A 27,086-nucleotide genomic window follows, 5' to 3' on the forward strand; every position below is an offset into this window, starting at 1 on the left:
ATCCTAAGCAGGAGAAACCAATTTACTCTTCTGTTACACATACAGAGTGGTGGACAGAAAATCGTTTTACCTCTTAGGTGGTAGAGGCTTTTAAAGGGTTTAAATCAAAACAACAGGATAAAAACCTCTCCTTGGTATGCAGACATCACTGAGAATAAGACATCTATTCCCAAAAACTGCACTTGTGGGTTAGGAAACAATTACACCAAGGAATTTGCCCTTTCAACTGGGTAAGGCTGCAGTGACCTCCAAGACAGTAATGGCTAGACATAACTGCATATGATCTGCTATTGGATGGCGGGGGCGGGGGGGCCTTCAGCATTATGATCCTAAACTCCTTGAAATGGCACAAGTCAGAGAGGACCATGCGCTTTAGCAACTGCTTTAAGTACCTTCCACATTAGCATTCCAAAACAAAGAACTTAGGTTGGCATCTTACCCCAAGCTTCTGTCTCGATATAAAATCCTCTGTGCTAATCTTCAGATAAAACAGCCCAGGGTACACAAAGAGCAAGCAGGTGGATGTGGTTGAGCCTTTAAAAAGATGGGGGGGGGGTGTTATTTAGTCACGGCGAGGCTTACATGCAGATTTTTTTTAGAATATAGGATTGGGGAAGATGAAAGCACACAAACTTACCAACCACTCCAAAAAGGTGTCTGATGTCAGGCACATACATGGCAATCAAGAAAACTGTCGCATTGAGCGCCAAAGTGACAAGAATGTGGCAGGTCAGGGAGAAAGGAAGATGCGAAAAAAACACCATCATCACAGCCTTCCTCGCCTGTGGAATTCAAAGGAGAAAAATAAAAGCCTATCAGACCAGTAATAAATAAATCTGAAGTCCATTGGGTGGAATTCAAGGTAGCGCTAAGAGGGGTATTGCATGCATGGAACGAGGTCCACTTGCACATTGCAACTTCCCTGCGCACTCCTTAAACCTGTTCTGGGTCTCCCCCACCCCCAGTGTACATTTAGGGAAGGCAGGAGGAACAGGGGGCAAGGCCTGCCGTGCAAGTGGACCTTGTTCCACACTTAACAACTTAATTGAACCCCGTCCATTACTGAATCCCCACAAAACAAAGCAAAACAAAAAATTGGCATCTGGATTGTTGCTCACCAAAGACTGCCGATTTGCACTTAGGACCAAGATCTTAACACATTACACATAGATTGTGTGAGAGCCATGACTAGGTGAAGTTCCCTGTTGGGTATATACTAGGTTGCAAAAAGAGGCAAGGGCGATTTGCTGGGATGGGGGGGAGGGGGCTGACATCACATGTGGAACTTCAGGACGTTGGGAGGAGCCAGGGGAGGAGCTGAGCACCGTGGCAGCTTCAATGGCCATTGGTTCCTCCTCCTGCCACTGGAAGTGACCTTCCTTCATCTTTGTAGCAGGAGGAGAGGAAGGAGTTGATCCCTGAAGCCATGCTGTGTTCTGCTCCGCATTCAACCTCCTCCACCCGCTGATTTTTTGGGGACACTCGGGGGGGGGGCTGGCACCCTCCCAAAATAATTGGGAGGGGGGCAAAGGGCACAGCCCCCAGGAGATGGCACCCCTGGTGGGAATCCTGGACTTGTTACTACATAATGTGTGAACTGGCCATAAGACCACTTGCACTCTTCTTCCTCAAGAGTGTTTCCTTATCTGCTTTTCCAAACAAAGGGGGGAAAGGGGGGGGGGACAGCTTTCAGGAGTCTGAATAAGTAGTGAAGCATAGCATTTCCCTCGGCTGATACTCTAATCAAATGTGCAGCCACCTCCCATAAACGCTGTTCATTTTTAAAAAGAGGTTTGGAGCCAATGTTATATACGACTGTGTGACATCTAGTTTGGCCCCAATACAGCGGGGGATTTCAGAAATGGCTGTGGCCAGCAGCAGTTTTGTGGTTTTCTACAATCCCTGTTAAAAACTTAAAGTAAACTCCATGTCAGGAAGATCCGTTTTGAGCTTGCTTGCAGGAAATCATTAGCAAAGGCCACTTCTTGCTGACTCCTATTTACATTAAAATGCACGCTTGCTTGAAAACCAAATATGAAGAAAACAGAAACAAAACCAAAAAAAAAATCAAACCAAATAAACTTTAGGAACGCCACATTCTGCAAACTGCAAGCAATGCTGTGAGTCAGCTCAGATCTAAAACTCGTTAAAAAAGAAGAAGAAGAAAGAAAGAAAGCACAAATTAGCTTAGCGGTTTAGGCCTTGTTCCTTTGCCGCTGTTAACGGAACATACACAAGCACAGCACTGTGATCCACCGCAAGACAAATGGATGAGACAGCCAAGACTAGGATGGCGGGGCCTGCAAATAATTAAGGGAGCCACTTTTGCTGGGCCAGCAATCAGGTCTTTTGCAATACTTACAGGGAAGTGGATTAGGGGCACCGTCAGCAGCACCGCAAAGAGGATGCCCAGTTTTACAGTCATGATTACAGTGTCATGGGGCAGGTACGTGCTGTATCCTTGCAGCAATTCTGAGTCCACATGGTCTGAAATTTTGGAGGGGAAAGGTTATTAAAATTGCAAGCCGCAATCTGAATTGGACCCCACCCATACAATAAACAGCAGGCTCGTGCTTTTGCAGGGGTTCTTAAACTGTTCGGAGATTGCTGGCAAGTAAGCAGGGGTTCTTAAGGTGAAGCTTAGTCAGAGTATACAAGCTTCCCTGAAAAAGTGCCCACTACTGTTTTAAACCTGCAAAAAGCAATTGCAGAAAAGATATTGGCACATTTTAGAGACTTGTTCAAACGGATGGCAGCCCCAGCCCCACTGTTAAGACAGTGTTAAACCTAGTGGGTCACACGATTGCACAGGCCTGCGCCATCACTTATGAAGAAACAGGAATTAATACTTTTAAAACGTACCATAAAAAGTGAGGTATCCAAATAGCGCTGACACAAAATAAACCAGAAAGCTCAGGCTAATCCCAGTGTTGGCTACCTTCTGCATCCTGCTTTTGGATGGACTACAAACACAGAGAGAAAAATAAGACATTATTTAAGACTTTAGGAGGAGGAGTATGAAAATGCAGGAAAGAAGTTGCTATTGACTGTTTCACATCTTCCCAATGCGCATATGAAACAGGTTTCTGGGCTGGCCTACCACTAAAACCGTGAAACAATTCTGAATTGTTTGATTGAAAACTGTCAAATCTTAATTAGTAACGTGCACACTTTCAGGTTCTAAAGAACTCTTTATCAGGGAAGATGTTATACAAAGCGGGATGGGGAGGAAGGAGAATAAAACAAAAATAACAATAACAAAACTGCCTGCATCCAGACTTAGATTGAAGAGGGAGAGTACAGACAGTCTCTGCTAGATCCTGCAGGTCTCAGGACACACCTAGAAATGATGGCTGACAGGTAATTTTTTGAAACATAGGACCGGATGCAGTTAACAAGACCCACCAGCAGAAGCCAATGCAAGTTTTTCCACTAGTGCAATGGGTCTCTCTCCTCTCCCCCCCCCATTGGCCCTGGGGGTGGGGCGCAAGATAACCCTCAGAACAGCGGGGTGGGAAGAGAGAGGGAATTGCTCTGTCTGTTAAGGGAATGGTTGCTATAGTGCTACATTGAATACCTCCCAGAAAGTCTACCAATTACGCAGATCTGTTTCCAGCCTTAAGTGAAATACGTTGGTCCCTTGCTGGGCAGAGAGCAGAAGTAAAGAGAAACAAGGCGGGCTTTGTGCTAGCATAGCTAGAGATTAAAGTTAAAGGTAAAGGGACCCCTGACCATTAGGTCCAGTTGTGACTGACTCTGGGGTTGCGTGCTCATCTCGCTCTATAGGCCAAGGGAGCCGGCGTTTGTCCGCAGACAGTTTTTCCGGGTCATGTGGCCAGCATGACTAAGCCGCTTCTGGTGAACCAGAGCAGCACACAGAAACGCTGTTTACCTTCCCGCTGGAGCGGTACCTATTGATCTACTTGCACTTTTGACATGCTTTCAAACTGCTAGGTTGGCAGGAGCAGGGACCGAGCAACGGGAGCTTTGACAGGTTTTAAATACGCAACTGCCATAGGTAAATTGCTTCGAGATATCTCATGGGAAGCAATTCATAAATGAAGTAGTAGCCCAACAATATCTGGTGACTCAAGGTTAGGGAAGACAGCTTACTGGTCCAGTGTATTGGGAGAATCAGACATATAATAAATTTGGCATTCCTTTTGGACATGAACACTAAATGAATCAGGAAGCTTATGTTCTGAGAATGGCAGCAGTCACAGCCAACAACAATTTTTTTTAAAAATGATACGCGTTTACAAATCACATGTTACCTTTGGAGCTCGCAATAAATTGGCAACACTGATGTATGGCAGAGAAATGAGAAAGCCATCGTTGGAATGGCATATGCACTCTGCCAAAAAAAGAAAAGAAAAACGGAAGAAAAGTCACGCTGCTGAAATGCAACCTATAAATATTTGATACTCATTTCTATAACCTTCCTGGTGGAATCTAGACACACATTTAAAATGTTGTGAAAATCCTTAAAAAAAAAAAGTTGTGGAAAATATATTGAATCTGCCGTAGCTCACAATCGCCATCTAGTGCCACATTTTTATAATGCACTTTACAACACACTTAAAACATTTTATTTGCAGCTGTATCGCTGAGTCCATAGACTATCCCTCAAGAGTTATGATGCTTTTTTAAAAAATTGACTGTTTTTAATGTTATATTTTGTTGTTACGTATACCCTGGACATTTTTTAAAGGAAGGTAGGATACAAATGTATATAATAAAATAAGAGCTGGGTTGCACAGATTCTCAAAGGGCTGCCGAGGAAGGACCAAAGCTGAGTGACAGAGCAACTGCTTTGCATGCAAACAGTTCCAGGTTCACTCCCTGGCACCTCCAGGTAGACCTGGGAATATCCCGTCTGAAACTATTCTGCAGAGCCACCGCCCGTCAGGGTAGACAGTGCTAAGCTAGATGGACAATGGCCTGATTCTAAATTAACCCTTTGTTTTAGCCATATGCCGACAGGGCTTTGAACATTTAAATTCCACACTCATATTATTTTTATCACCAGAGCAGGGTGCAACACACACGAGGAGACACACAAACTGAGAAACCCTGGCTTAGCCCGATGCTTGAATACATTTTTGCAAACTCTTGTGATCTGTTAAGAGGATGATTTAAGATTACCTCTGCAGAAAAGTTAAACAGCGCTGCTTTACAATCTTCAGTAGAATTTGAGGCCTGTGTAGGACACAGAGGCAAGAAATGAGACTCATCGGCTGGCTTCCCACCCCATAATTTTATAACAAATACTCTGAAATCCAGTGACTGACTGCGTAACTCCAGCTCACAGTAACATTGCTTCGACACTTATGCACCACCGGTTGTGCACCTTCACTACACTGCAACCCAAAACACATGAGAAATGGTTGCAGATGTGCGTATGGATGCTTCCTTAACCTCCCGCTTATCCCTAGACAAGCTACTATGGAGGAAGTCATCCTTCCATTATAAGAAGCACAACTTTCTTTGCAAATCACTCAGTGCAAGCATGTCAGCATAAGAACATAACAAGAACCCTGCTGGATCAGGCTGGTGAAACACACACCTCCACTCTACCATCTTGTTCTCACGGTGGCCAACCCAAAGCCCATGAGATGCCTTCAAGCAGGATCTGAGCGCAACTGCACTCTCCCTTCCTGTGGTTTCCAGCAACCGGTATTCAGAAGCATTTCTGCCTTCGACAGTGTAGGCAGAACATGGCCATCAGAGTTAGCACCCATGAATTTGTCTAATCCTCTTTTAAAGCCATCCTTTCAGGGTTATATAAACTTCTGTATGGACTTCTCATAACAGACGAATGTATGCCTCCAGAATAGCCTGCACCCAGATGTCTGTCATTTATTATTTTCTGACATTTATACCGTGCCGTTCTTCCAACATGGAACTCAAGGTGGTGTACATGGTTCCCAGGTAAACACTAAACCTGCTTAGCTGCTTCAGCAAGGTGCTGACATTATTGGACACATACTATACACTGGGACGTTCTGGAACCTGAAGCTGTGTAACATTCAGGAGTGGAGGGCATAGACATCCCCTGCAGTGCCGTTAATATGTTATTTTTCACAAATATGTCACAGTCATAAAATACCGTATTTTTCGCCCTATAGGATGCACTTTCCCCCCTCCAAAATTGAAGGGGAAATGTGTGTGCGTCCTATGGGGCGAATGCAGGCTTCGCGCACCTCTCCGCAAGCAGCGGGAGCGCTCCCGCTGCTTGCGGAGAGTTGCCTGCATGCTGAAGCCTGTGTGCGGAGCTCAGCGTGTCCAGGCTTCGCGGACCTCTCAGCAAGCAGCTGGAGCCAGCGCTGGGCTCCCACAGCTTGCAGAGAGCTGCCTGTTTGGGGGCTGGGGTCGGGGGAAGCTCGGGCTTCCCCCGCCCCAGCCCCGCGCCTGGGGGGAAAATAATTTTTTCCCCTTTATTTCCCCCCCAAAAAACTAGATGCGCCTTATGGGACGGTGCATCCTATAGGGCGAAAAATACGGTAAGAGCCTTGGAAATGACAACTATAATCGCAGTATGGATCCAAAGATCCCACTGTATCAGTGTAAGGCATTTCTGCTGTTTCTGTGCAATTTCAAACAACGAAAAATAATTGACCAACTTACCACTTTACAGTTAAATGTGGTAAGCTCTTTTGCAATCAAAGAATTACAGATAAGTCAGGAAAGGTGCATACCTGGGAGAACCCCATAGCAAGCCTTGGTGGCAGAGGGCAAGGAATGGACCACTTTTTAATTATGACCTGCAGAGAAAGAATACAGTTAATACTTTGCAGACAATGGGCAGGATTCAACGAAGTTGTTGCATGCACAGAATGAGGTCCACTCACATGCTCTGGAGCAGGCATCCCCAAACTCGGCCCTCCAGATATTTTGGGACTACAACTCCCATCACCCCTAGATAACAGGACCAGTGGTCAGGGATGATGGGAACTGTAGTCCCAAAACATCTGGAGGGCCAGGTTTGGGGGTGCCTGCTCTGGAGGGTTGGGGAGGAATCCAGAACAGGTTTAGGGGGTGCAGGGGGGGTGGAAGGGTGGCAAAAGTCTTATTGTGCAAGCAGACTTCATTCCCAGTGTGCATATTCTGCTCTGCGCTATGCTGAATTGTACCCTGAGCTAGGCAGAAGTATAGCTAAGCCACACCTTAGCTCTAAAATGCAGCAATAAGCAGTGGAAATAATGACTTGTCCGGAGAGCAAGACTGGAGATCTAAAACAATGGTGCTCCATTAGGGAACAGAATGCTGGGCTCTCTACGCATTATTCTAATATGCTAGTAACTCTAGAGCACTTTTAGAGCACAGCTCTGTCATTCTTAGATCATATGTACTCTCAACAACCCTGCAAGGTAGCTTATTGTTACTCCCGTAATAAAGATGGGAAGCAGGCTGCCAAAGATCTCGAAGGTGGGATTTCAACCCGCCTGATGGTCTCTCGGGGCTAAGCCAATTTCTGTAGCCAATATACAGTCTCTCTCTCTCTCTCTCTCTCTCTCTCTCTCTCTCATTCTCTCTCTCCCTCCCTCCCTCTCTTAGTGGCAATAATCTGAACAGATGGCTCACCCTAGAAACCAATCACAGAAAATTACAGTAAATGTAAAAGTATTGTTTCCATATGCCTGGTGAAGATTTCCCCTCCGGAACACATTAAAGTGTATCTGCTTGTGACAGCAACAGATGATATGCAAACCGCCGTGTGCATTTCAACATGACATTTTTCCATCTTCAAAAAGCAAAACAAAAAACACCAACTAGTTTGGAAAACTGAACTGCATTTAATACACCTTCCAGTGTTTCAGTGCGGCAAATGGAAATTTTATATAGATGTGGATTTCTAAGCAGCAGGGTAATATATAATGATAAAAAAACGTTTATATGGTGGGTGGGTGCCCCTACTGTGCCACATCGACACTTTAGGATACACAAAATGGCCCTGACTCATTGGGGCCAGAGATAACTTTCTGCATCCGTTTATGGCTCAATGGAGATGGAGACTGAAGATCACCTTGAAGGACGTAATTTTCTTAAAATCTAAAGGTCCCCACCTCCATTTGTAGGTATGGCCTCACTGGTTTGCACAAAGGAGTGTGAATAAGGAGCACTGGATTAATTTCAGATACTAATAAAAATGCTACATTAAATTCTAAGCAATGAATACAGGCAGATACAAGATCGAACTCCATGCAGACGCATGATTGCTTGAAGAACACATGTGTCTCACTTTACGTTTAAGGTCAGCAACCTTGGGCTCATTCTTTTAGGGGTAAGTTTTCACTGAACTCTGTGGGATTCACTTCCGAGCAATGATTGATAAGGTTGAACTGTATTCAATAGCATTTGTGGTCTTGATAGCACACTCTGCTCTTTCGTCTCTTGCCCATTCCTCCCTGCAATCTTCATTCTTCATCCTCCATGTTTACTCTTTCCTCTGCCACATGCACACGATCACACCTTTTTAGGCTGCATTAATTCATCATCCTGGAAGAGCTGCCAAACAGGAGTCAACAAATATCGTTGCCAGGCTGCAGGTGGTGAACTCCTTCCCCCACACCCCCAGTCTAGCAACTGCCTGTCTCACTATGAAATGAGAGATGGATGTTATCTCCGATCTTCTGCTGGGCTTATGCTTCCCAGTGACTCTGAAGCTCAGCATATGAAAGATGAGACCCTGCCCCTCTCCTGGGTCCTCTGTGCAGGGGAGTAGAGCAGAGGTGGTGGCAATCGCAAGTAAGGGCTAGCTGGCAAGGCCAGCCAAAATGTGTGACACCCCCTCCCTCCCCTGTGTCTAATCCAGTTCTATACTGAAGCCAAATGCATCATATGGCTGCAGTCCTAAACCCACTCACTAGGGAGAAAGCCCTCTTCAGCAAAGTGAAACCTACTTCCAAGCAAATGTGTATACGGTGCCTTTGTACAATGCCCAGTCGTGCAAGGAGGGAATCCCTTTTAAGCTTCAAGGAACACAAGGTTCGTAAGGAATGCAAAGGCTAAGGCTGCAGTTCTATGAACTCTTAGAAACATAGAGCTGGTAGGGACCACATGGATCGCCTAGTCCAGGCATGTCCAATTCCCTAGAGACTGCGATCTACTCCCACTATAACTGGCAGTGATCTACCCATTGGATTGACCAAAGCTGTTGAGCTTTTTGGGGGGAGCATTCATCAAAGTTGTTGAGCGATCGACCACGATCAACCAGGGACGCCCCACGATCGACCGGTAGATCGCAACTGACCAGTTGGACATGCCTGGTCTAGTCCAACCCCTTTGCAATGCAGGAATCTTTTCGGCCAACATGGGGCACGAATCCATGAGCCTGGGATTTCAAGAGTCTCGTGCTCCACCACCGACTGAGTATCCTTCTTAACTGAGAATAAGACCGATAAGAGCACAATGGGACTTTAACAGAAGCATACATGGGACCAATAAAAAAGGAACCTTGGAATGCAAACAGCAAACCTGCCTCCAGTGCCATGTATTTAAGCCGCTTTTGAAACAGAGAGGAGTCTGAAAAACAGACTGACCTGGGAAAATGGCTTGTTGTTCTAAGTTTAAAAACTCAAAACAAAACAAAAACACAACCCACTGGGAGAGCTCAAGGAGATGAAACATGCTGGGCATAAGTAGACCAAAGTCCATATTACTGAATGGGGATTCAGTTAAGAGGAGGCTGATGCTCAAGATTACCATCTCCTAGACCTCTACAGCGTATTTTGGAATTCTTGACAGACACTGCCCTTAGGGAATTGCTTCGACAGCTTTGAAGTCTGATGTTATCACATGGTTCAGTTCCTTAATGGGTTGGTTGTCTTGCACTCTGGATGGCATTTTTTTGCTGGATGCCCTATACATGATTTTTATCTTCTTAAAAAAAAACCTAAGAACAAAATTGGTCCATGTTATCAAAGACCTGCACGCAAGTCAATGCAAGCTAAGGGCATTCCTTATGCTGCTAAAATAACAACACTGAACTCTTAGCACAGAAGGCTTAGGAGCAAGGCAGTTCAGCTCCTATTAAGTGCAGGCATTATTTCATTCACTTTCATTTCTTCCCGAATCCACAGGGCAGGTAGCGGGCTTTTAAAAGAAAGGGGAGGGGGTAACAGAATAAAGCACCCAATTAAGTAGCACACACACACCCAAACACACATATCAGCCTTTGTTTTAAGTGTAAAAATGCCTTCTGAAATTAAAAAGTATGTTCTCTACAGCAACAGGGCACATGGCACCTCATTACCATGTTGCTCCTTAATTCGAGCCATTAAAAGACAGCCAATCTTCTCCCCTCCCCCAGCGAAAGAAGAAAGAAAACCACAGTAAGTCAAAACAGCAAGTCCAGACCACTCAGCAGGTGGTGATTAATCTCATCCTGGGCCTTAGGCTAGATACCCCAAAGGGAAGAGGAGGGGAGAGGCCATTTGTTAGGGGCTTGTTTACTTTTGGAGAGTCCCAAAATAATGGGGGCAAGGCAGCTGACCTTCGCATTCAAGAGCCTGCGCAGCTGCACAGCGACTTGAGAGATGATGCACAGGCAGCCAGTCTTGTACAAAACGTGGTTTAATCACAAGGCTCAAACTTACACAGAGGACAAAGAAGAGGAAGAAAAGTGTGCCACGCACAAAAAGATGTGAGGGGTGAGGAACAAAGCCACTATTTCACAACTGCTGATGGACCCGCTTTCATCCAGACTGCCATGTGAAAATATTCATGTGTTCTGCTCTTATCCAATTCAATTAAACAGAAGCATATTCCTCTGCAGGTGGGGGAATTCCGAGCACATCAGAACTCCCATGTTTGCAATAAATTGCTGGACGTCTCTGAATTTTTAATATTATTATTATTAATCATATTTGTATCTCAGCCTTTCTCCAAGAAGTTCAAAGCAGGAGATTTACCCATTTTTAACACCTTAGGTTAGGATGATAAATAACGACCAGCCTAGAGATTTGAATCCAAATCTCCCAGGTCCAAGTTCAGTGCTCTTACTATGCCGCACTGCACAATGCCTTACAAGCGTTATTGTGTTTTCCTTTAACACCCTCCTCGTTTTCTCTCTTTCTACAGATAAGAAACTGTGCCTGATAAGTGACCAGCTGAAGGCCGCCATAGTGAATCTATGGCACAGGTGGAACATGAACTGAGTCAGTCTTGGCACTTGCCGTATGTTCCCTTTGTGGCCTGGGCTGCTGTTTCTGTGTGGCTTCTTCCCACACTGCTTTGACATTAGGGAAACAACCTAGAAATATATGCAACATACCAACTCACACTTGACTGCTACTCAACCCTGGGAGCTGGTTGCTTTGCAGTGGAAGGAAAAAATGTCATAGGTCACCCCCATGGGTGTAATCCTTGTTGCAAGTCACCAGAACCTGTTGGAAGCAGCCATGCAGAAACTGAAATTATGCCACTAAGGTAGCGTATGAAGTGCTATAAATTCTATATTCAGGTCTCCAAAATAATGAGCTTCTAGCATGGGGAAATCTGCTTTGCTCTATCATGCTCCAAGGCCTAGCTCTGTGTTCCCTTTCAGTTGTTTTCCAGCATCAAATCCCTCACCTTTAAAATAAACACCGTCATCTTGCATCTTAAGTTATGTGGGGGTTTGCTTATGCTAAGTTTATGGTAAGCCCTGCCCAGCTCAAAAGGAACAGTGGCCTCGCAGAATTCATTTATTTTAATGGTTTTTGAATATTTAGAATAGTTGCTTTTAAGTGCCTTTATTGATAATCTCATTGCTTTATTCTTTTCATAAACCGCTTTGATGTTTCTTTGTTTTTACTATCAAGCGGTATATGGATTTGGTGAAATACAATAATAAAAGAAAAGAAAATACTCCATGCCATTTGTGGGCAGTGAAGCTGGGGGAGGGGGAATTTGCCAAAATATTTGGTAGGGAAGTAAAATTCTCAAAGGTTTTCATTCTTCTTCGAAAGGAGTCTTCTGAGAAATTTCAGCTCACTTAATGTTGAACGAAACTCTGTTGCTGGTTCATCTTGGCAGATGAATAAATCAGTGCAATAAGAGACGGTAGGAAGGAGCAAACTAGATCCACAGTTGCACCCAAAATTCACGGATGGCAAAATTTGGGAAACCATTTTGCTGAAATTCCAGGTAGGACTGAAATTCTCCAAGGGAGTCGGAATTCACAAAAGAAAAATCACACACCGGTAAGGGAAAAAAAATTCTGAGAAATTTCTGCTCAGTTGGTAGAGCATGAGACTCTTAACCAGAGGGTCATGGGTTCAAGCCCCACCTAGGGCAAAAAAATTCCTGCATCACAGGGGGTTGGACTAGATGACCCACGGGGTCCCTTCCAACTTCACAATTACCGTATTTTTTGCTCTGTAAGACTCACTTTTTCCCTCCTAAAAAGTAAGGGGAAATGTGTGTGCGTCTTATGGAGCAAATGCAGGCTGCGCAGCTATCCCAGAAGCCAGAACAGCAAGAGGGATCGCTGCTTTCGCTGCGGAGCGATCCCACTTGCTGTTCTGGCTTCTGGGATTCAGAATATTTTTTTTCTTGTTTTCCTCCTCCAAAAACTAGGTGCGTCTTGTGGTCTGGTGCGTCTTATAGAGCGAAAAATACGGTATTTATGATTATGGCTTCACAAAAGGGAAATCTTGCCTTAGTATGTTATGCTAGGTATTTTACATCAGTTCAGTAATATTTAACATTATATGGTTTTAACATTGCACTGTGATTACTTGGTATGGTAAATTTTAAACTACTTTCATGGAATCAGAATCGTAGCGATGGAAGGGACTCTAAGGGTCATTTATACAAGCTCCTGCAATGTAGGAATCTCAGCTTTTTAGAGCTTGTGATAAAAAAGGGACTAAAATGGTTTAAAAAAAAAGTTCTGCCTCCACTGTTGGAGGCAGTTATTCCTCTGAATATCAGTTTCTGGGAACCACAGGTGGGGAAAGTGCTTTTGCACTCAGTTCCTGCCTTCAGACTTCCCATGTGCATCTGGCTGGACACTGTGAGAATAGGATATTGGGACTAGATGAGCCTTTGGCCTGATCTAACTGGCTTTTCTCATGTTTCTAAATAAATACGATCATTTTGGAAATTCTCTAGAAACCATGGGGCAAGGGCTGGTGGACTGCCCATGAAATGTGATCTGTATAAATTCTCCAGCTCCCTTCTGGAGAGTACCATTACTTACTTACCTATCTCCTTCATGAAATCTGGCGGCAATTTAGACATAATGTACCTCTGGTGTGCAGCGCTGCCACAAAGGCATTAACATGCTCAGGATGTATGGGCCAGGGACCAGCAAGCTAACCTATGCGCTCTGCAACATGGATTAAGAACTTCTTAAAAACGTTACGACACCTGCAAGACCCACCACCGCAGATAGCGGTTTTGTGGGCACCATGCATGCCGTCTCGGAGATGGAATCATGCCTAAAACGATTGTGCCTGCTAAAAACACTTCCAAATACTCCCTCGTTTGCAGAAACCACTAGCAAAACAAATCCAGACCAAATGTGTTCCAGTACTCTGCTTTCCATATATCATATAGGAATCAATGGCTGCAAATATCAGCACTGAAATGCCCTACTTGGCTCACACAGAGATAGAGAGAGAGAGAGAGAAGTGGAGGGAAAGTATTGCTTTCAGATGGAAAGAATAAGGCTTTTGCTATATTAATATATACATTAAATTGCTCAAAAGAGATTTGCTGCGTCTTGTGCTTTTTTACTATTAAGCAAACATGTACATTCAATTTTACTTGGAATATATGACATTTTCTTCTGCACGAGTTGCAGTAAATGGTGGTTGGAAGCAAGGACAAAAAAAAAAAATCCATTCCACACGTGGAGAAGGGGAAGGGAAAGTGCTCAGGCCAGTATTTTTCATTGCCCTGTCAGCAAAACAAATACACTCCAACTGCATTTTACAGTCCAAACAATTAACGATGGCAAATCTTTTCACATTCATGACTTTTCTGCCAAACCAACTTACCCCAAAGCAAGAAAATACATACCGCCACACTTAAAGGAGAGGAGAAGGAACACTTCGTTTTTAGAGGCAAGCTTTTAAAGCACAGACATCCGTTTCAAAGGAACTCTGAGATCCATCAAAATAATAAGAAAACTTAACATAAGCTGCGATCTGGGTTGGGTTGGGTTTTGGGTTGTTTTTTTTCAGACTTACCACAAGAGCAAAGTACACCATAAAGAAAAATGATAAACTACTTGTGTAGCCAAGAAAGCCTGTAAAATAACAGTAAAAATAAGAGGCAATTTATAAGGAAAGTGATCTTGGTGCAGGGCGAAAGGAGCTTCATGCTCTAGGTATGTTTTGCATTACGGGGCTCGGTATCTGGGGCTTAAGATTCAGAATAACAACATTCCAACTTGCCTGTCACAGATCATTTATGTAGTTTTGTAGGGCAGAATTAGAACTGGCTTACCGCTAATGGCATGCTGTAAGTAAATGCAGCTCTTTAATGTTCTGTTGTAAAGGTTTTATTTTAGTAGAGCAGACACAGGACTACTGCAATCTAAGTAATAGGTTAACTAGGCAAAGCTGGAGGACAGACTAGGTTGCAAATAAACCCGCCTCCCCTCCCAATCTTTCCTCGAATCTTTAAAAACAACAACACACCACCACCCATTAAGGCTTTCTTTTTAAACTCCTCAATTAAATTGCTACTAAAAGAGAACACTACTGCTATTAGTAATTATGGCAGCAATAATACTCCCTTTAAAATTACTTACCAATTTTAGGAAGAAGTGCTAGAGGGAAGACAATGCAAACGGAGGTAAGAAGCAGCAGCACTCTCCCATCAAGATACCAGGAGCTATTGGAAAAGACAGTAGGGTTTCTGTTATTCTTCTTATCTCTCTATTTCCCTGGTTTTCTCTTCATTCTCTTTCCTTCTTATTTGCTGTTTTGTTTATTGTATGTTGAAGAGTCTTAATAAAATTAGGTTTTTTTAAAAGGAAAAGATAGAGACAAACACTATTTAACTAAACACATACAAATCATGGATAATTAAGCATCAAAAAACAAGAATCACCTTCTTTCAGTCTCCCCAATAACTTTCGAAGAGTCGTCTTTTAAAGGCTGCATTTATTTAGAGTTAAAAAAAAAGTGACCCTACTACTCGCAGACTGTGAACAGGTTAGAAGCGCTGTTACCCTGTTAAATAATTCTTAGCTTGCAACACTACACACATTTACTTGGAAGTAAATCCCATTGAACTTAACGGGATTTACATCTAAGTAAAAACAAGTTATTAAAATCTCATGTCTAATTCATCAGGGTAATGTGCTTCATGTAGCAACATATAGTTTCACAGAAATACCTCAGTCTACAAACAGCCCTGTTAATGAACCATTAGGTGTACGGTTAGCTAGTAGGTGTTCCGGTTAGCGAACTTTACCTCGGAAACCGAACAGAAGCCGAACGGTGGAAGGGCACTGGCAGCGGGAGGCCTCAATAGGGAAAGCTTGCCTCGATTTAAGAGCGGTTTCGGTTTAATAACGGACTTCTGGAACGGATTAAGTTCGTAAACCGATGTACCACTGTACAGTCATACCTCGGGTTGCAGTAGCTTCAGGTTAAGTATTTTCGGGTTGTGCTCCGCGGCGACCTGGAAGTAACAGAGCGTGTTACTTCTGGGTTTCACCGCTCGCGCATGCACTCAAAATGATGTCACGCGCATGTGCGGAAGCGGCGAATCGCGACCCGCGCACACATGCGTTGCGTTCGCTTCAGGATGTGAACAGAGCTCCGGAGCGAATCCCGTTCGCATCCAGAGGTACCACCGTACAGTATACTGCAAGCAGTCGAACCAGGGCAGATGTGAGGACAATTGCGGCGGCACTTTTAACCGATATAGCTCTCAAGTCAGAGGACCTTGATGACAGGTATGGTCTGCCTTGCCGGGGGGGGGGGGGGATCCCAAAAGGGGCTATTTTGACTGAGAGCTACAGAGCCACCAAGAATGTTCTGAACGCCACATTAAGAGCCCTCTCTGCTTAAAACCCCTAATGCTGATTGATGAGTGTCTTATGCATTATCCCTTATGGTTGTTCCCTATAAACACCTTGGCCTTTGGTCTCTGGTTTTATTTAGCCCAGAACATGGTTAGCACCTCGTAAACAAGAAGGGGCATCATGTTACCATTTTAAGAGTGCCAGTAACACTTATGGGCATGTCTGTACTGGTTGTTGAAATTAGGTGGGCAGTACTGACCTGAGACATATATTTACACACGTCTGACCTGCCTGAGCAAGTAACGTATTTAACAGTATATACACACACAGGGCAATAGGCACCAGTGGCAAATTACAACTTGTGTAGCTGCTTTGGTTGTGGTCGCCATACTTTCTCAATGACACCCCCCCAACATGTGCACCTTGGCAGAGAGCCGATCAACACAACCCCTAAGTCTGTGCAGCTAGCCCCACATTTTTGCACCTCTCAGCCAAGAGGAAACCACTGGTGAAAAGAGGAAGGGAGCAGGGGTGCAAATGGACTATTCTCCCATCATCCAGGCCTACTGCCCCACTTATAGAATCATAGAATCATAGAGTTGGAAGAGACCACAAGGGCCATCGAGTCCAACCCCCTGCCAAGCAGGAAACACCATCAGAGCACTCCTGACATATGGCTGTCAAGCCTCTGCTTAAAGACCTCCAAAGAAGGAGACTCCACCACACTCCTTGGCAGCAAATGCCACTGTCGAACAGCTCTTACTGTCAGGAAGTTCTTCCTAATGTTTAGGTGGAATCTTCTTTCTTGTAGTTTGGACCCATTGCTCCGTGTCCGCTTCTCTGGAGCAGCAGAAAACAACCTTTCTCCCTCCTCCATGTGACATCCCTTCATATATTTGAACATGGCTATCATATCACCCCTTAACCTCCTCTTCTCCAGGCTAAACATGCCCAGCTCCCTTAGCCGTTCCTCATAAGGCATCGTTTCCAGGCCTTTGACCATTTTGGTTGCCCTCCTCTGGACACGTTCCAGTTTGTCAGTGTCCTTCTTGAACTGTGGTGCCCAGAACTGGACACAGTACTCCAGGTGAGGTCTGACCAGAGCAGAATACAGTGGCACTATTACTTCCCTTGATCTAGATGCTATACTCCTATTGATGCAGCCCAGAGTTACACAGCTCCACCATCCCTACTCCTCTACGAGTTCAAGAACAGCTTGTGGCCTTGCCTGCTCCTTGCATCCCCTGGGTCTCTTCGTAACGCATAAAAGACTACACTAAACCAACAGAGCCTGCATTTATTTGATCACACCATCTCCTGATCCTTATGTTCTGTAAACTGCATTCTATGAAGAAGAGAGACATAAAAGGAGGGTGGGTGGGTGGGTGGGTGTGAGTATTGCTATAACAGGACCCAATTTCCCCCAGAATCTTGATAAATGATTTTTTCATCTGCTACCCTGAAAACATGCCTACTCTTCCCAACACACTTTTAAGAGCATCCCTAACCAAATTTGCCCTCTCTCATAAAAACTAGAACTTGTGGACATCCAGTGAAGCTGAATTTTGGAAGATCTGGGGCAGATAAAAGGAAGTGCTTCAAGACACAGCGCATAGGTAGCCTATGGAACGTGCGCCTACACAAGGCAGTGATGGCTACCAAGCTGCTATACCTCCATGGTCAGAGGCAGTAATGCTTCTGAATACTAGTTGCTGGAAACCACTGGAGAGAGGGCTCTTGCGCTTGGGTCCTGCTTGCAGGTTTCCCACGGGCATCTGTTAGGCCACTGCAGTGGCGTAGCGTGGGTTGTCAGCACCCGGGGCAAGGCAAGTAATTTGTGCCCCCCCCGCTGCACTGTCCCTCCCCCAGATAGTCCCTCGCTCTCTCTCCGCACCGCACCGCACGCCTGGCACCCTCCCCTCCACTGTGGGTGGCGACCCGGTGGCTCGGATCGGATTCGCACAGCCAGCACTGCAGTGAGAGAGAGTGAGTGAGCCAGGTAGGGGCAGAGAGCTGCGAGTGCGAGCGCGCCCCCCCCAGATGTTGCGCCCGGCCCCCCCTGCACCCCCCACGCTACGCCACTGGGCCACTGTGCAAATGGGATGCTGGACTAGGTGGACCATGCGCTTGATCCATCAGGCTCTTCTCATGTTCTCATGAGTTAAGTGTGTTTAGGATTGCAGCCTTAAGAGTGACTGACAAGCAATCCAGCTGGAGTAAAACCATCATTCTCCCATGGAATCTATGGAACAACAATGGCTTTACGCCAGCTGGATTGCCTGGCACAGATTAACAATGAAATTTTATATTGATCTGGCTTTGTGGCTTCATTTCTTTGGTCTCTGGGCTGAGTATTTTAATTTAATTGTTGTGCTTTTATTTTATTGTGTTTTACTGCGTTTTTCTTGAATTGTTTTTAAAATGCCAATGGAATATAAATAATGCCTGCAGTTTCTTTGGCTCTATGTGACACACCCAAGGAAACAAAAAATGAATCCTGTGCGCAAGGCTTACAGTGCCTCTGCACTCACCTGCCTGAAATATATGAAAGATGCACTTTACTGTTTCAAAGTGTACTTTTTCTATTTTAATATATTTAAAACGTAAAATAGACATTAGCAGCCAAGCATATTTAAACCCAATTTATATTGATGAACTATAATTAAATATCATAACCTCTTAATATTATGAATCAACCAATCTGTCATCCCATTGTGTTACAAAAAAAACACACCATTACCCTAATATTGCAATTCCTTGCACATTTTGAAGCCTCTCCTTAGATTCAGCGTTGGGTTGTATATTTTCCATTTCTAAGCATTTCCTCTACTTTAAAAATCCATTGCAAAGAGATGCACGTGAAAGTTCTACTCCATCATAGATTAACTTAACGAAATTTAAGGCTCCTGGGAACTAGAATCTCTTTTTAAAATGTTATTTAGGCAATTGGGAATTCTGCCCTATCAGCACTTAGTCTTTGGCTGATGTTGACAAAAGCAGGAAAGATGCTTCTTGCTTATACAGCAATTTAAAAATATTTGTTATGGAAAGAACAATATTATTGGAGAAGGTAGCAGCTCCAAAGGTTGGGTCTATGTTCTCAAACTCGCTTTCAAAATGGCCATAAATGAAGCAGATTCTCTCTAAAAAGTTCACTATAGGTGAATAATTTGGCTCCTTCAATTTTCAAAGTTGTTTTGGTTTGGCTCTTTTGGTGGGGGGTAACTATTTTTACAAGGGCTTGAACACTGTTTCTGGCCAAGTGTTTTCCTTGGCAGTTTTGACCATCAGCTGCAGATGACTCCCAAATAAAGAGCTTACTATAGAACTACACAAGTTTTGGCACAGCCAGCTGTCCTCTGCAAATCTGGCACATGCTACAAGAGCCTTGAGATGGGTCAATGTTCATATTTTGGAAACTGTGGCTCTTGTTCCAAATAGGTGAAAGCAGCCTGAGCAATGTTATGTGTGGCTCCTGTTTGTAAGTGTAGTACGAAGTTATCCAGAGCATCTTGGTACCCACCTGGCTGGAGTGGGCAGATAACAAAGCAGATGCGGATCTAAGAGGTGTGTGTCTAAGGTCCCGTGAAAAGCAGAGCATAAATTCTCAAACTGTGCGCTGCGAGAAATAGATGAACTCCTGTGAGCTCAAAGCATCATCAACAAAGAAAGCTGCCTGCTGTCTCTCTGATTCTGAAACAGACTACATTAGAAACTATGTCTGGTTTCAATTCAGCCTCCAGTAGAAGATGGATTCTGTCCCGTCTCTGCACTGAATAGATCCAATCGCTACCAATGCAGGTGAAACAGAATGGCCTGTCCTCAGAGCAGGCATGCCCAGAACTGAATGTAATTGGAAGACAAGGAAAGGGCTCCAATGAGGGCAGGCGGTTCTCGCTCTTGCATGCCCTAAAAAACCACAAAGCTTTCCAGTTGTAAGAGCAAGCTTTTACTTCTGAAAAAGTGCCGTGTCAAATATCAGGTTTCCTTAGCTTAGAATGTTTTTTTTATATCCATCTCTCTACACCCATGTGCAGAAGGAGACTTGCAATTTTTAACAAAGCCCCTAAAAACAGCAATGAAAATCATTATCTGTAAAACAAAACAAACGGAATAAAAATGTGAAGTGGGGAAGCCCGATGGGATCATGTCTCACCAGTCCTGAAAGCGCTGCACTGGATTGCCAGTGAGACGGACCCTGATCAAGATGTTAGTACTAGCTTGTAAAGCCCTAAATAGCCAGGAACTGATTACCTAAAAGAGCACCAGTACCAACCATCTTGGACCCTGTGATTGGCAGGTTGGAGGCCTTGTTGGAGCCAGTGCCACGGGGGGGGGGGGGCTGCCTGGTTGGCATGGACCAGTGACAGGGCCTTCTCAGTGATGGTTCCACATTTGCAGAATGCCCTCCCTGGCAAGATGTGTCTGTCTCCCTCATTACTGACACTCAGAAGGTTTACCCAGGCATTTGATCGCTGAAATACTGTTCCTAGCGATCCTGAAATCATTGGCTGAGTGTTTAAAGGGGGGGGAGGCATATTCAGAATGTTTTAATATTGTGAAGAGTGTAGCCACTAGGCAAATATTGAGGAATGGTCCTCCAAAACTGGAGCACCACCATGAAAAGCCCATCACCAGTTACCACTCACATAACCCACCCGAGTCCCCAGCACCACACAACTCTCTTTTCCTTCCAGTACAGCAGCTGCAAACAAATCCTACAGAGAAGGGTAATTTGACTTTTTCAGACACAGTGACTTATCTCAAACAACAGCCTTAACATGGGACCAACTCCTGCACCTTCAGCAGCTGTGAAGAAGAGCTCGTCAGAGAGGGATGGAAAAAGGCTAGCCCAGCCAAAACTCTATGCCTGCGTTTCCCAACCTATGGGTCATGACCCAAAAGTGGGTTGCAGGCTTTATAAGGAAACACAAAATTATTGTTGCTTGGAATCCGCAACTGGTCTATGATGCAACTTTTTGTTTCACTGGCAGATTGTAACGCTGTGTGTTGACACACGCAATCGAATGCCAGCAAGATTTTAACACTCTGGAATTCATGTGACAATTAATCTATGGGTCGCCATCCCAAGGTGATTTTGGACTTGTGGGTTACCATGCAGACAAGGTTTAGAACTGCTCTTTTATACAACTATTAAAGGTTCAGGAAACCTGCCTCCCTCAATACTTAAACTACAGTGGTGCCTCGCAAGACGAAATCAATTCGTTCTGCGAGTTTTTTTGTCTTGTGAATTTTTTCGTCTTGCGAAGCACCAATGTGTATTGACGGTTTCCCATAGGAATGCATTGGCGGTTTTAAAAAAAAGGCGCAAGACGTTTCGTCTTGCGAAGCAAGCCCATAGAAGAAGAAGAAGGGGAGGAGGAGGAGGAGTTTGGATTTGATATCCCGCCTTTCACTCCCTTTAAGGAGTCTCAAAGCGGCTCACATTCTCCTTTCCCTTCCTCCCCCACAACAAACACTCTGTGAGGTGAGTGGGGCTGAGAGACTACAGAGAAGTGTGACTGGCCCAAGGTCACCCAGCAGCTGCATGCGGAGGACGGGGAAGCGAACCCAGTTCACCAGATTACGAGTCCACCGCTCTTAACCACTACACCACACTGGCTCACAGATAGGGAAATCCGTCTTGCGAAGCAATTCAGAAAATGAAAAACTCTTTCGTCTTGCGAGTTTTTCGTCTTGCGAGTTTTTCGTCTTGCGAGGTACCACTGTATACTGATGTGCATGCTGCAACCTACCTTAGGTTGGGGCCCACCCCACTTGTGGGTCCCAACCAACGAGCTGAAACCCAGTGCTAGCGAAGGTAATCCGGAGGGAAATATCCCAATTGTTTTAACAGCATGAATCACCCAGTGCTAGTGTATTGTGCCCTATTTTTTTCCCAAACTTGACTAGAAACCAGGGAGAGAGAATAATGAAAATGGAACAAACGCTTAAGATCAAAAAACTGCCCCCCTGCTGCCCCCACCCATAATCAAAAACACCTTTTTCGCTTTTGAAAAAAAGGCCTACTAAAAATGTTGCACATTAACCTACAGTTCAAGGAGTATGTTTCGTGCTAAGAGTTCGAATTCATGGAAACCAGGAGATTGAAAAGACAGGCAAAGGACGCCCTGAAGTTATTGTAGGAGCAGGGGCAACTCCAGTCTATTCAAAACAAGAACAAGCTATTCAAATGTTGGAACATTTTTCTCAGCAAGCTGAACCACAATTTTTTTTAAAAAAAGAAGAAGTTTTGAGTCAGATCTAAAGATGAAGTGAATGCAGCTGCACAGCCAAATTGGAGGAATTATAAAACAAATATGAAAACTGGCACGTTTCCCAAAGACAAGTCCAATAACTACTCAGCGAAAACAAAAATATTTAAAATTTCACTAACTGCCAGATTTTGCTTTGTGGTTAGAAAAAATATGTTAACATGGTAACATGACAGCGGCAGTTTAAACGTTTCAGGGCTCAGGCAGAGGCCTGATTCTCATGCTATAAGTTTGGTGTGATTTCTTTGGCACAAAGTGGATTTTACAAGTGACAGAAACCCATAGGAAACTAGCCTGTCTTAGTAAGGTAAAACTGGATCCTACCGTGTGAAAAAATATATTCTAAAGTATTTTCTTGTGCAGTTAAAGCACCTTGTGAAAACGTCACACATGTAAAAGTAAATGGTGATTTGCAACTTGGGAACGACACCACATGACCAAGGAATCTGCTTGGCTGCTTCTGAGTGGAGTTCGAAAATTCATCTAAGTGCAACTGATTATAACCACACTCACACCATCCATTTGAAGCACTACTTTAAACATGGCTTCCACTAAAGGAGGCCTCTATTTCCCTCAAAGAGGTACAGTTTCCAGAGTGGTTTAACAATCAATCCCTCTTCACAAGGACCTCTGGGAATTGTAGTTCTGTGAGGGGAAGACGGGCCTCCTAACAACTCTCAGCGCCTTTAACAAACTACAACTCCCAGAATTCTTTGGGGGAAGCCGTGACCTTTTAAAGTCATAGCATAGTACTTCACATGTGTGGTATTAATGTGGTCTAAGGCAGAGTTAGGGAGGTGGGTGGCACTGTGCGTTAAACCACAGAGCCTAAGACTTGCCAATCAGAAGGTTGGTGAGCTCCCGTTGCTCGGTCCCTGCTCCTGCCAGCCTAGCAGTTCAAAAGCACGTCAAAGTGCAAGTAGATAAATAGGTACCACTCCGGTGGGAAGGTAAACGGCATTTCCGTGCGCTGCTCTGGCTCGCCAGAAGCGGCTTAGTCATGCTGGCCACATGACCCGGAAGCTGTACGCCGGCTCCCTCGGCCAATAAAGCGAGACGAGTGCCACAACCCCAGAGTTGGTCATGACTGGACCTAATGGTCAGGGGTCCCTTTACCTAAGGCAGAGTTGCCTCAGACCTCTTGTTAGAAAACCCAATTTTCCAGAATTGGGGGAGGGGGGTTGAAAGGGGGAGGTTAAATCAATGGAATACAGTACTGACAATCAAGTAGGCAGGGCAGGGCAGTGGGAGACTTGGCTTCAGTATAAGGTTAAGGTAAAGGTACCCCTGCCCGTACGGGCCAGTCTTGCCAGACTCTAGGGTTGTGCGCTCATCTCACTCTATAGGCCGGGAGCCGGCGCTGTCCAAAAGACACTTGTCACGTGGCCAGCGTGACAAGCTGCATCTGGCGAGCCAGCACCAGCGCCGCACACGGAAATGCCGTTTACCTTCCCGCTAGAAAGCGGTCCCTATTTATCTACTTGCACTTAGGGGTGCTTTTGAACTGCTAGGTTGGCAGGAGCTGGGACCTAACGATGGGAGCGCACCCCGCCGCAGGGATTCGAACCACCGACCTTTCGATTGGCAGGTCCTAGGCTCTGTGATTAAACCACAGCGCCACCCGCGCCCCCTATGGCTTCAGTATAGCTGCTGTTAAAACCCAGTTCAGCTGCAATTTATATAACCCGCAGAATCAGTTGCTAAAGCTTTGCATGGAGTGCACCACTTCAGAAAAAGCAAGAATATTTGAACGACCCACAATTCAGAAACTTTCTAAACACAGAAAGGTGGCGCTCCAGCATGGCCTGCACCTCAACCTTCCAACTGTCTATGTGCAGAGACGTGAGTGTATTTGTGCATGAAAACCTTCTATTTGCAGCCTGAAAATCTGCAACCCAAGAAATGTGTCGCCACTTGGTTCTGCTGACTGTGTAAGCTTGTCTGAAGAAGTATTCCGCATTTGGCACAAAGAAGAAACAACTATTTTTGTGTGAGCTGCAGATGTAAATATGCTGACAGCAAGTTATGATTTTCAGGCTCCTATTAATCACTGTGGGAGCAATCAGTAATGAATTACACTTTTGAACAGTAGCACACATCTGCATTGCACAGGTGCAGGAATCTGCAAGGTCCCGTCTCTCGCTCTTTCACCTGGAGAACAGTGGGAAGCATCGTGGCCCCTACGTTTAAGAAGAAATGCCTTTGCTTGCCCTCATAGGATGCTTTTCATAAAATCATAGAATCATAGAGTTGGAAGAGACCACAAGGGCCATCGAGTCCAACCCCCTGCCAAGCAGGAAACACCTTACCCGCTGTGGTCTCCGCTAAGGAATCCTGCAATGGCCCCAGGAAGTTCGGACTTAACAATGAAAAGATAGGTTGACATGGCTGAGAAATAAGAAAACAGGCATTGGTTGAGTTAGAAACTCGACATCTCTAGGCAAAGTGCAATTAGCATTGCTAGTACAAAACAGTTAGGAGACCAAGAGACCGTGTCTCACTAAAGGGCATAGCACATAAAAACTCAATTTGTCCCTTTCTTATATTCCGGTGAAAAACTCATACAAATGATATTTCCTAAGTACTGCAGAGGTTTCATTAGAATTGGGGGGACCTTACACAAAGGAAGGGGCACGGGTGGCGCTGTGGGTTAAACCACAGAGCCTAGGACTGGCCGATCAGAAGGCTGGCGGTTCGAATCCCCGCAATGGGGTGAGCTCCTGTTGCTCGGTCCCTGCTCCTGCCAACCTAGCAGTTCGAAAGCACGTCAAAGTGCAAGTAGATAAATAGGTACCGCTCCGGCGGAAAGGTAAACGGCGTTTCAGTGCGCTGCTCTGGTGTGCCAGAAGCGGCTTAGTCATGCTGGCCACATGACCCGGAAGCTGTACGCCGGCTCCCTCAGCCAGTAAAGCGAGATGAGCGCCTCAACCCCAAAGTCGGCCACGACTGGACCTAATGGTCAGGCGTCCCTTTACCTTTAAACAAAGGAAAAAAACTGGGGCGATTTCATTCCACGTTATCCCAGTGTACAACTTGGAGAGTCAGGGATACCTGAAAGAGAGAGCAGGCTAACCTCTTCCTTTTCCTTCATTACTTTCTCCCATGTAAGTGTCATGGTGCTCTGTACTCTTATGGAAGGGGGTGGGGTGGGAACTGGAGATGAGACACTGCTGAGGCAGAGGCAAAAGGAGACCCCTGCGTTGGGGGAAGCAGTCTCGACCACTGGGTTCGGTGGGGAGGATGAGGACGCTGCAAAAGAGGTCTTCTCTCTGCCCTACCTGTCCTCATAATAAATTTACTAGTGACCAGATTGCTCACTGGAGCAAGACGGTTTGAGCGTATTGCACCGATCCTGGTCCGACTGGAAAGGCTACCAATTACCGTATTTTTCGCTCTATAAGACGCACCAGACCATAAGACGCACCTAGTTTTTGGAGGAGGAAAACAAGAAAAAAATTATTCTGAATCTCAGAAGCCAGAACAGCAAGAGGGATTGCTGCGCAGCGAAAGCAGCAATCCCTCTTCCTGTTCTGGCTTCTGGGATAGCTGTGCAGCCTGCATTCGCTCCATAAGACGCACACACATTTCCCCTTTTTAGGAGGGAAAAAGTGAGTCTTATAGAGCAAAAAATACGATAGTTTCATGGCCCAATTCAAAGTGCCAGTCTTGACCTATAAAGCCTTAAACTACTTAGGACCACAATACCTCAAGGACCGCCTCTTCCCATATGAACCTACCCAGACCCTGAAATCATCTTCTGAGGCCTTCTTTGTGTGCCGCCTCCTTGAGAGGCCCAGAGGGCGGCAACGTGAGAACACGGCCTTCTCTGCAGTGGCTCCCCGTCTGTGGAATGCTCTCCCCAGGGAAGTTCGCCTGGCGCCTTCATTATACACCTTTAGGCACCAGGCAAAAGCATCCCTTTTTAACCAGGCCTTTGGTTGATCTGATTGAAATCCTATAACCTTTTAAAATGTGGCTTTTTTGGGGGGGGCGTTATTGGGTTGTTTTTATTTTGATTATATATATTGTGCTTTTTATGTTGAGCTTTTCTGTGAACCGCTCTGAGACCTCCAGGTATAGGGCGATTAATTGCACACATCAAAACGATTCGATTTGTATCCCGCACCATTTATTATTGAATTCTGTTCTGCACCTTGCTCTGGAAAAAAAAAACCCACCTAGATTCTTTTAAATAACCAGAAAGGTATTCCCAACTAATTCACTTAAGTGGATTTCCCCCCACAAGAAAACATAAAAATGCAACACATTTCTGTAAGTTTGTTATCCGTATCCATCACAAAAAAGGAGTAGAAAGTTAACTGCAGAATGCTGCAGCCCTGAAACAGTTAAAGTTACAATTTTTCAAGTGGAGGAATGTGGCCTCCATAAAGAAAAGTGAATTGCATTAATCCAGAGTGGCATGTACCTACAGCAAGGTTAAATTAAAAACAGTTGTGAGGTCACTAAATAAGGAAACATTCACTTCTTTGTATTGAGATACTCAGGTTTTTCCAATCGACGCTGGCCTTCCCTGTTGACTAAGGCATGGGGAGACATTTTATTTGGTGTCTCCAATTTTATTCCCTTTTTAAAAGGAAATTTGATGGAGTGTTATAAGGTCATGTAATTTGAAAACCACCAGCATGACTGCAGGACAGTAATAACGATGCTGTACTTTCTGATGGTAACCAATAGGTGCCAATGAATATAAAGGAGATTTTTTTCCCCCTTTTCCTTTTTGAAAAAAAAAATCTCTTGCAAAGAAATTCAAACTTCTTCTGTATCGAAACTTAAAATTTCTCTCATGCCCGTTTTGCACATCTGGAATTGAGAGATCAGGC

At 44.8% G+C, this 27,086-nt stretch overlaps 1 protein-coding gene and 1 long non-coding RNA gene across 3 annotated transcripts in view; one reads left to right on the forward strand and one right to left on the reverse strand.

Moving 5' to 3' along the window:
• LOC310678044 overlaps positions 1–10,168 on the forward strand; it is a 71,760-nt gene extending 61,592 nt beyond the window's left edge. The window contains exon 2 of the long non-coding RNA XR_014511581.1: positions 9,189–10,168. This is a non-coding gene — a long non-coding RNA (uncharacterized lncRNA). The remainder of the gene's footprint in view (positions 1–9,188) is intronic.
• Positions 1–27,086, reverse strand: part of SLC38A6 (solute carrier family 38 member 6) — a gene marked incomplete at its 5' end in the record, with an annotated part of 51,149 nt that overhangs the window by 941 nt on the left and 23,122 nt on the right. For both annotated transcript variants that reach the window (XM_083438193.1, XM_083438192.1), the window contains 10 exons: positions 440–534; positions 638–782; positions 2,363–2,487; positions 2,863–2,963; positions 4,275–4,354; positions 5,146–5,199; positions 6,699–6,764; positions 14,181–14,239; positions 14,747–14,829; positions 24,555–24,633. In XM_083438193.1, the coding sequence (XP_083294319.1) occupies positions 440–534; positions 638–782; positions 2,363–2,487; positions 2,863–2,963; positions 4,275–4,354; positions 5,146–5,199; positions 6,699–6,764; positions 14,181–14,239; positions 14,747–14,829; positions 24,555–24,633 (887 nt within the window). The remainder of the gene's footprint in view (positions 1–439; positions 535–637; positions 783–2,362; positions 2,488–2,862; positions 2,964–4,274; positions 4,355–5,145; positions 5,200–6,698; positions 6,765–14,180; positions 14,240–14,746; positions 14,830–24,554; positions 24,634–27,086) is intronic.

The sequence above is a fragment of the Podarcis tiliguerta genome (genome assembly GCF_965153285.1).
Source record: "Podarcis tiliguerta genome assembly, chromosome: 1".
Classification (NCBI taxonomy): Eukaryota; Metazoa; Chordata; class Lepidosauria; order Squamata; family Lacertidae; genus Podarcis; species Podarcis tiliguerta.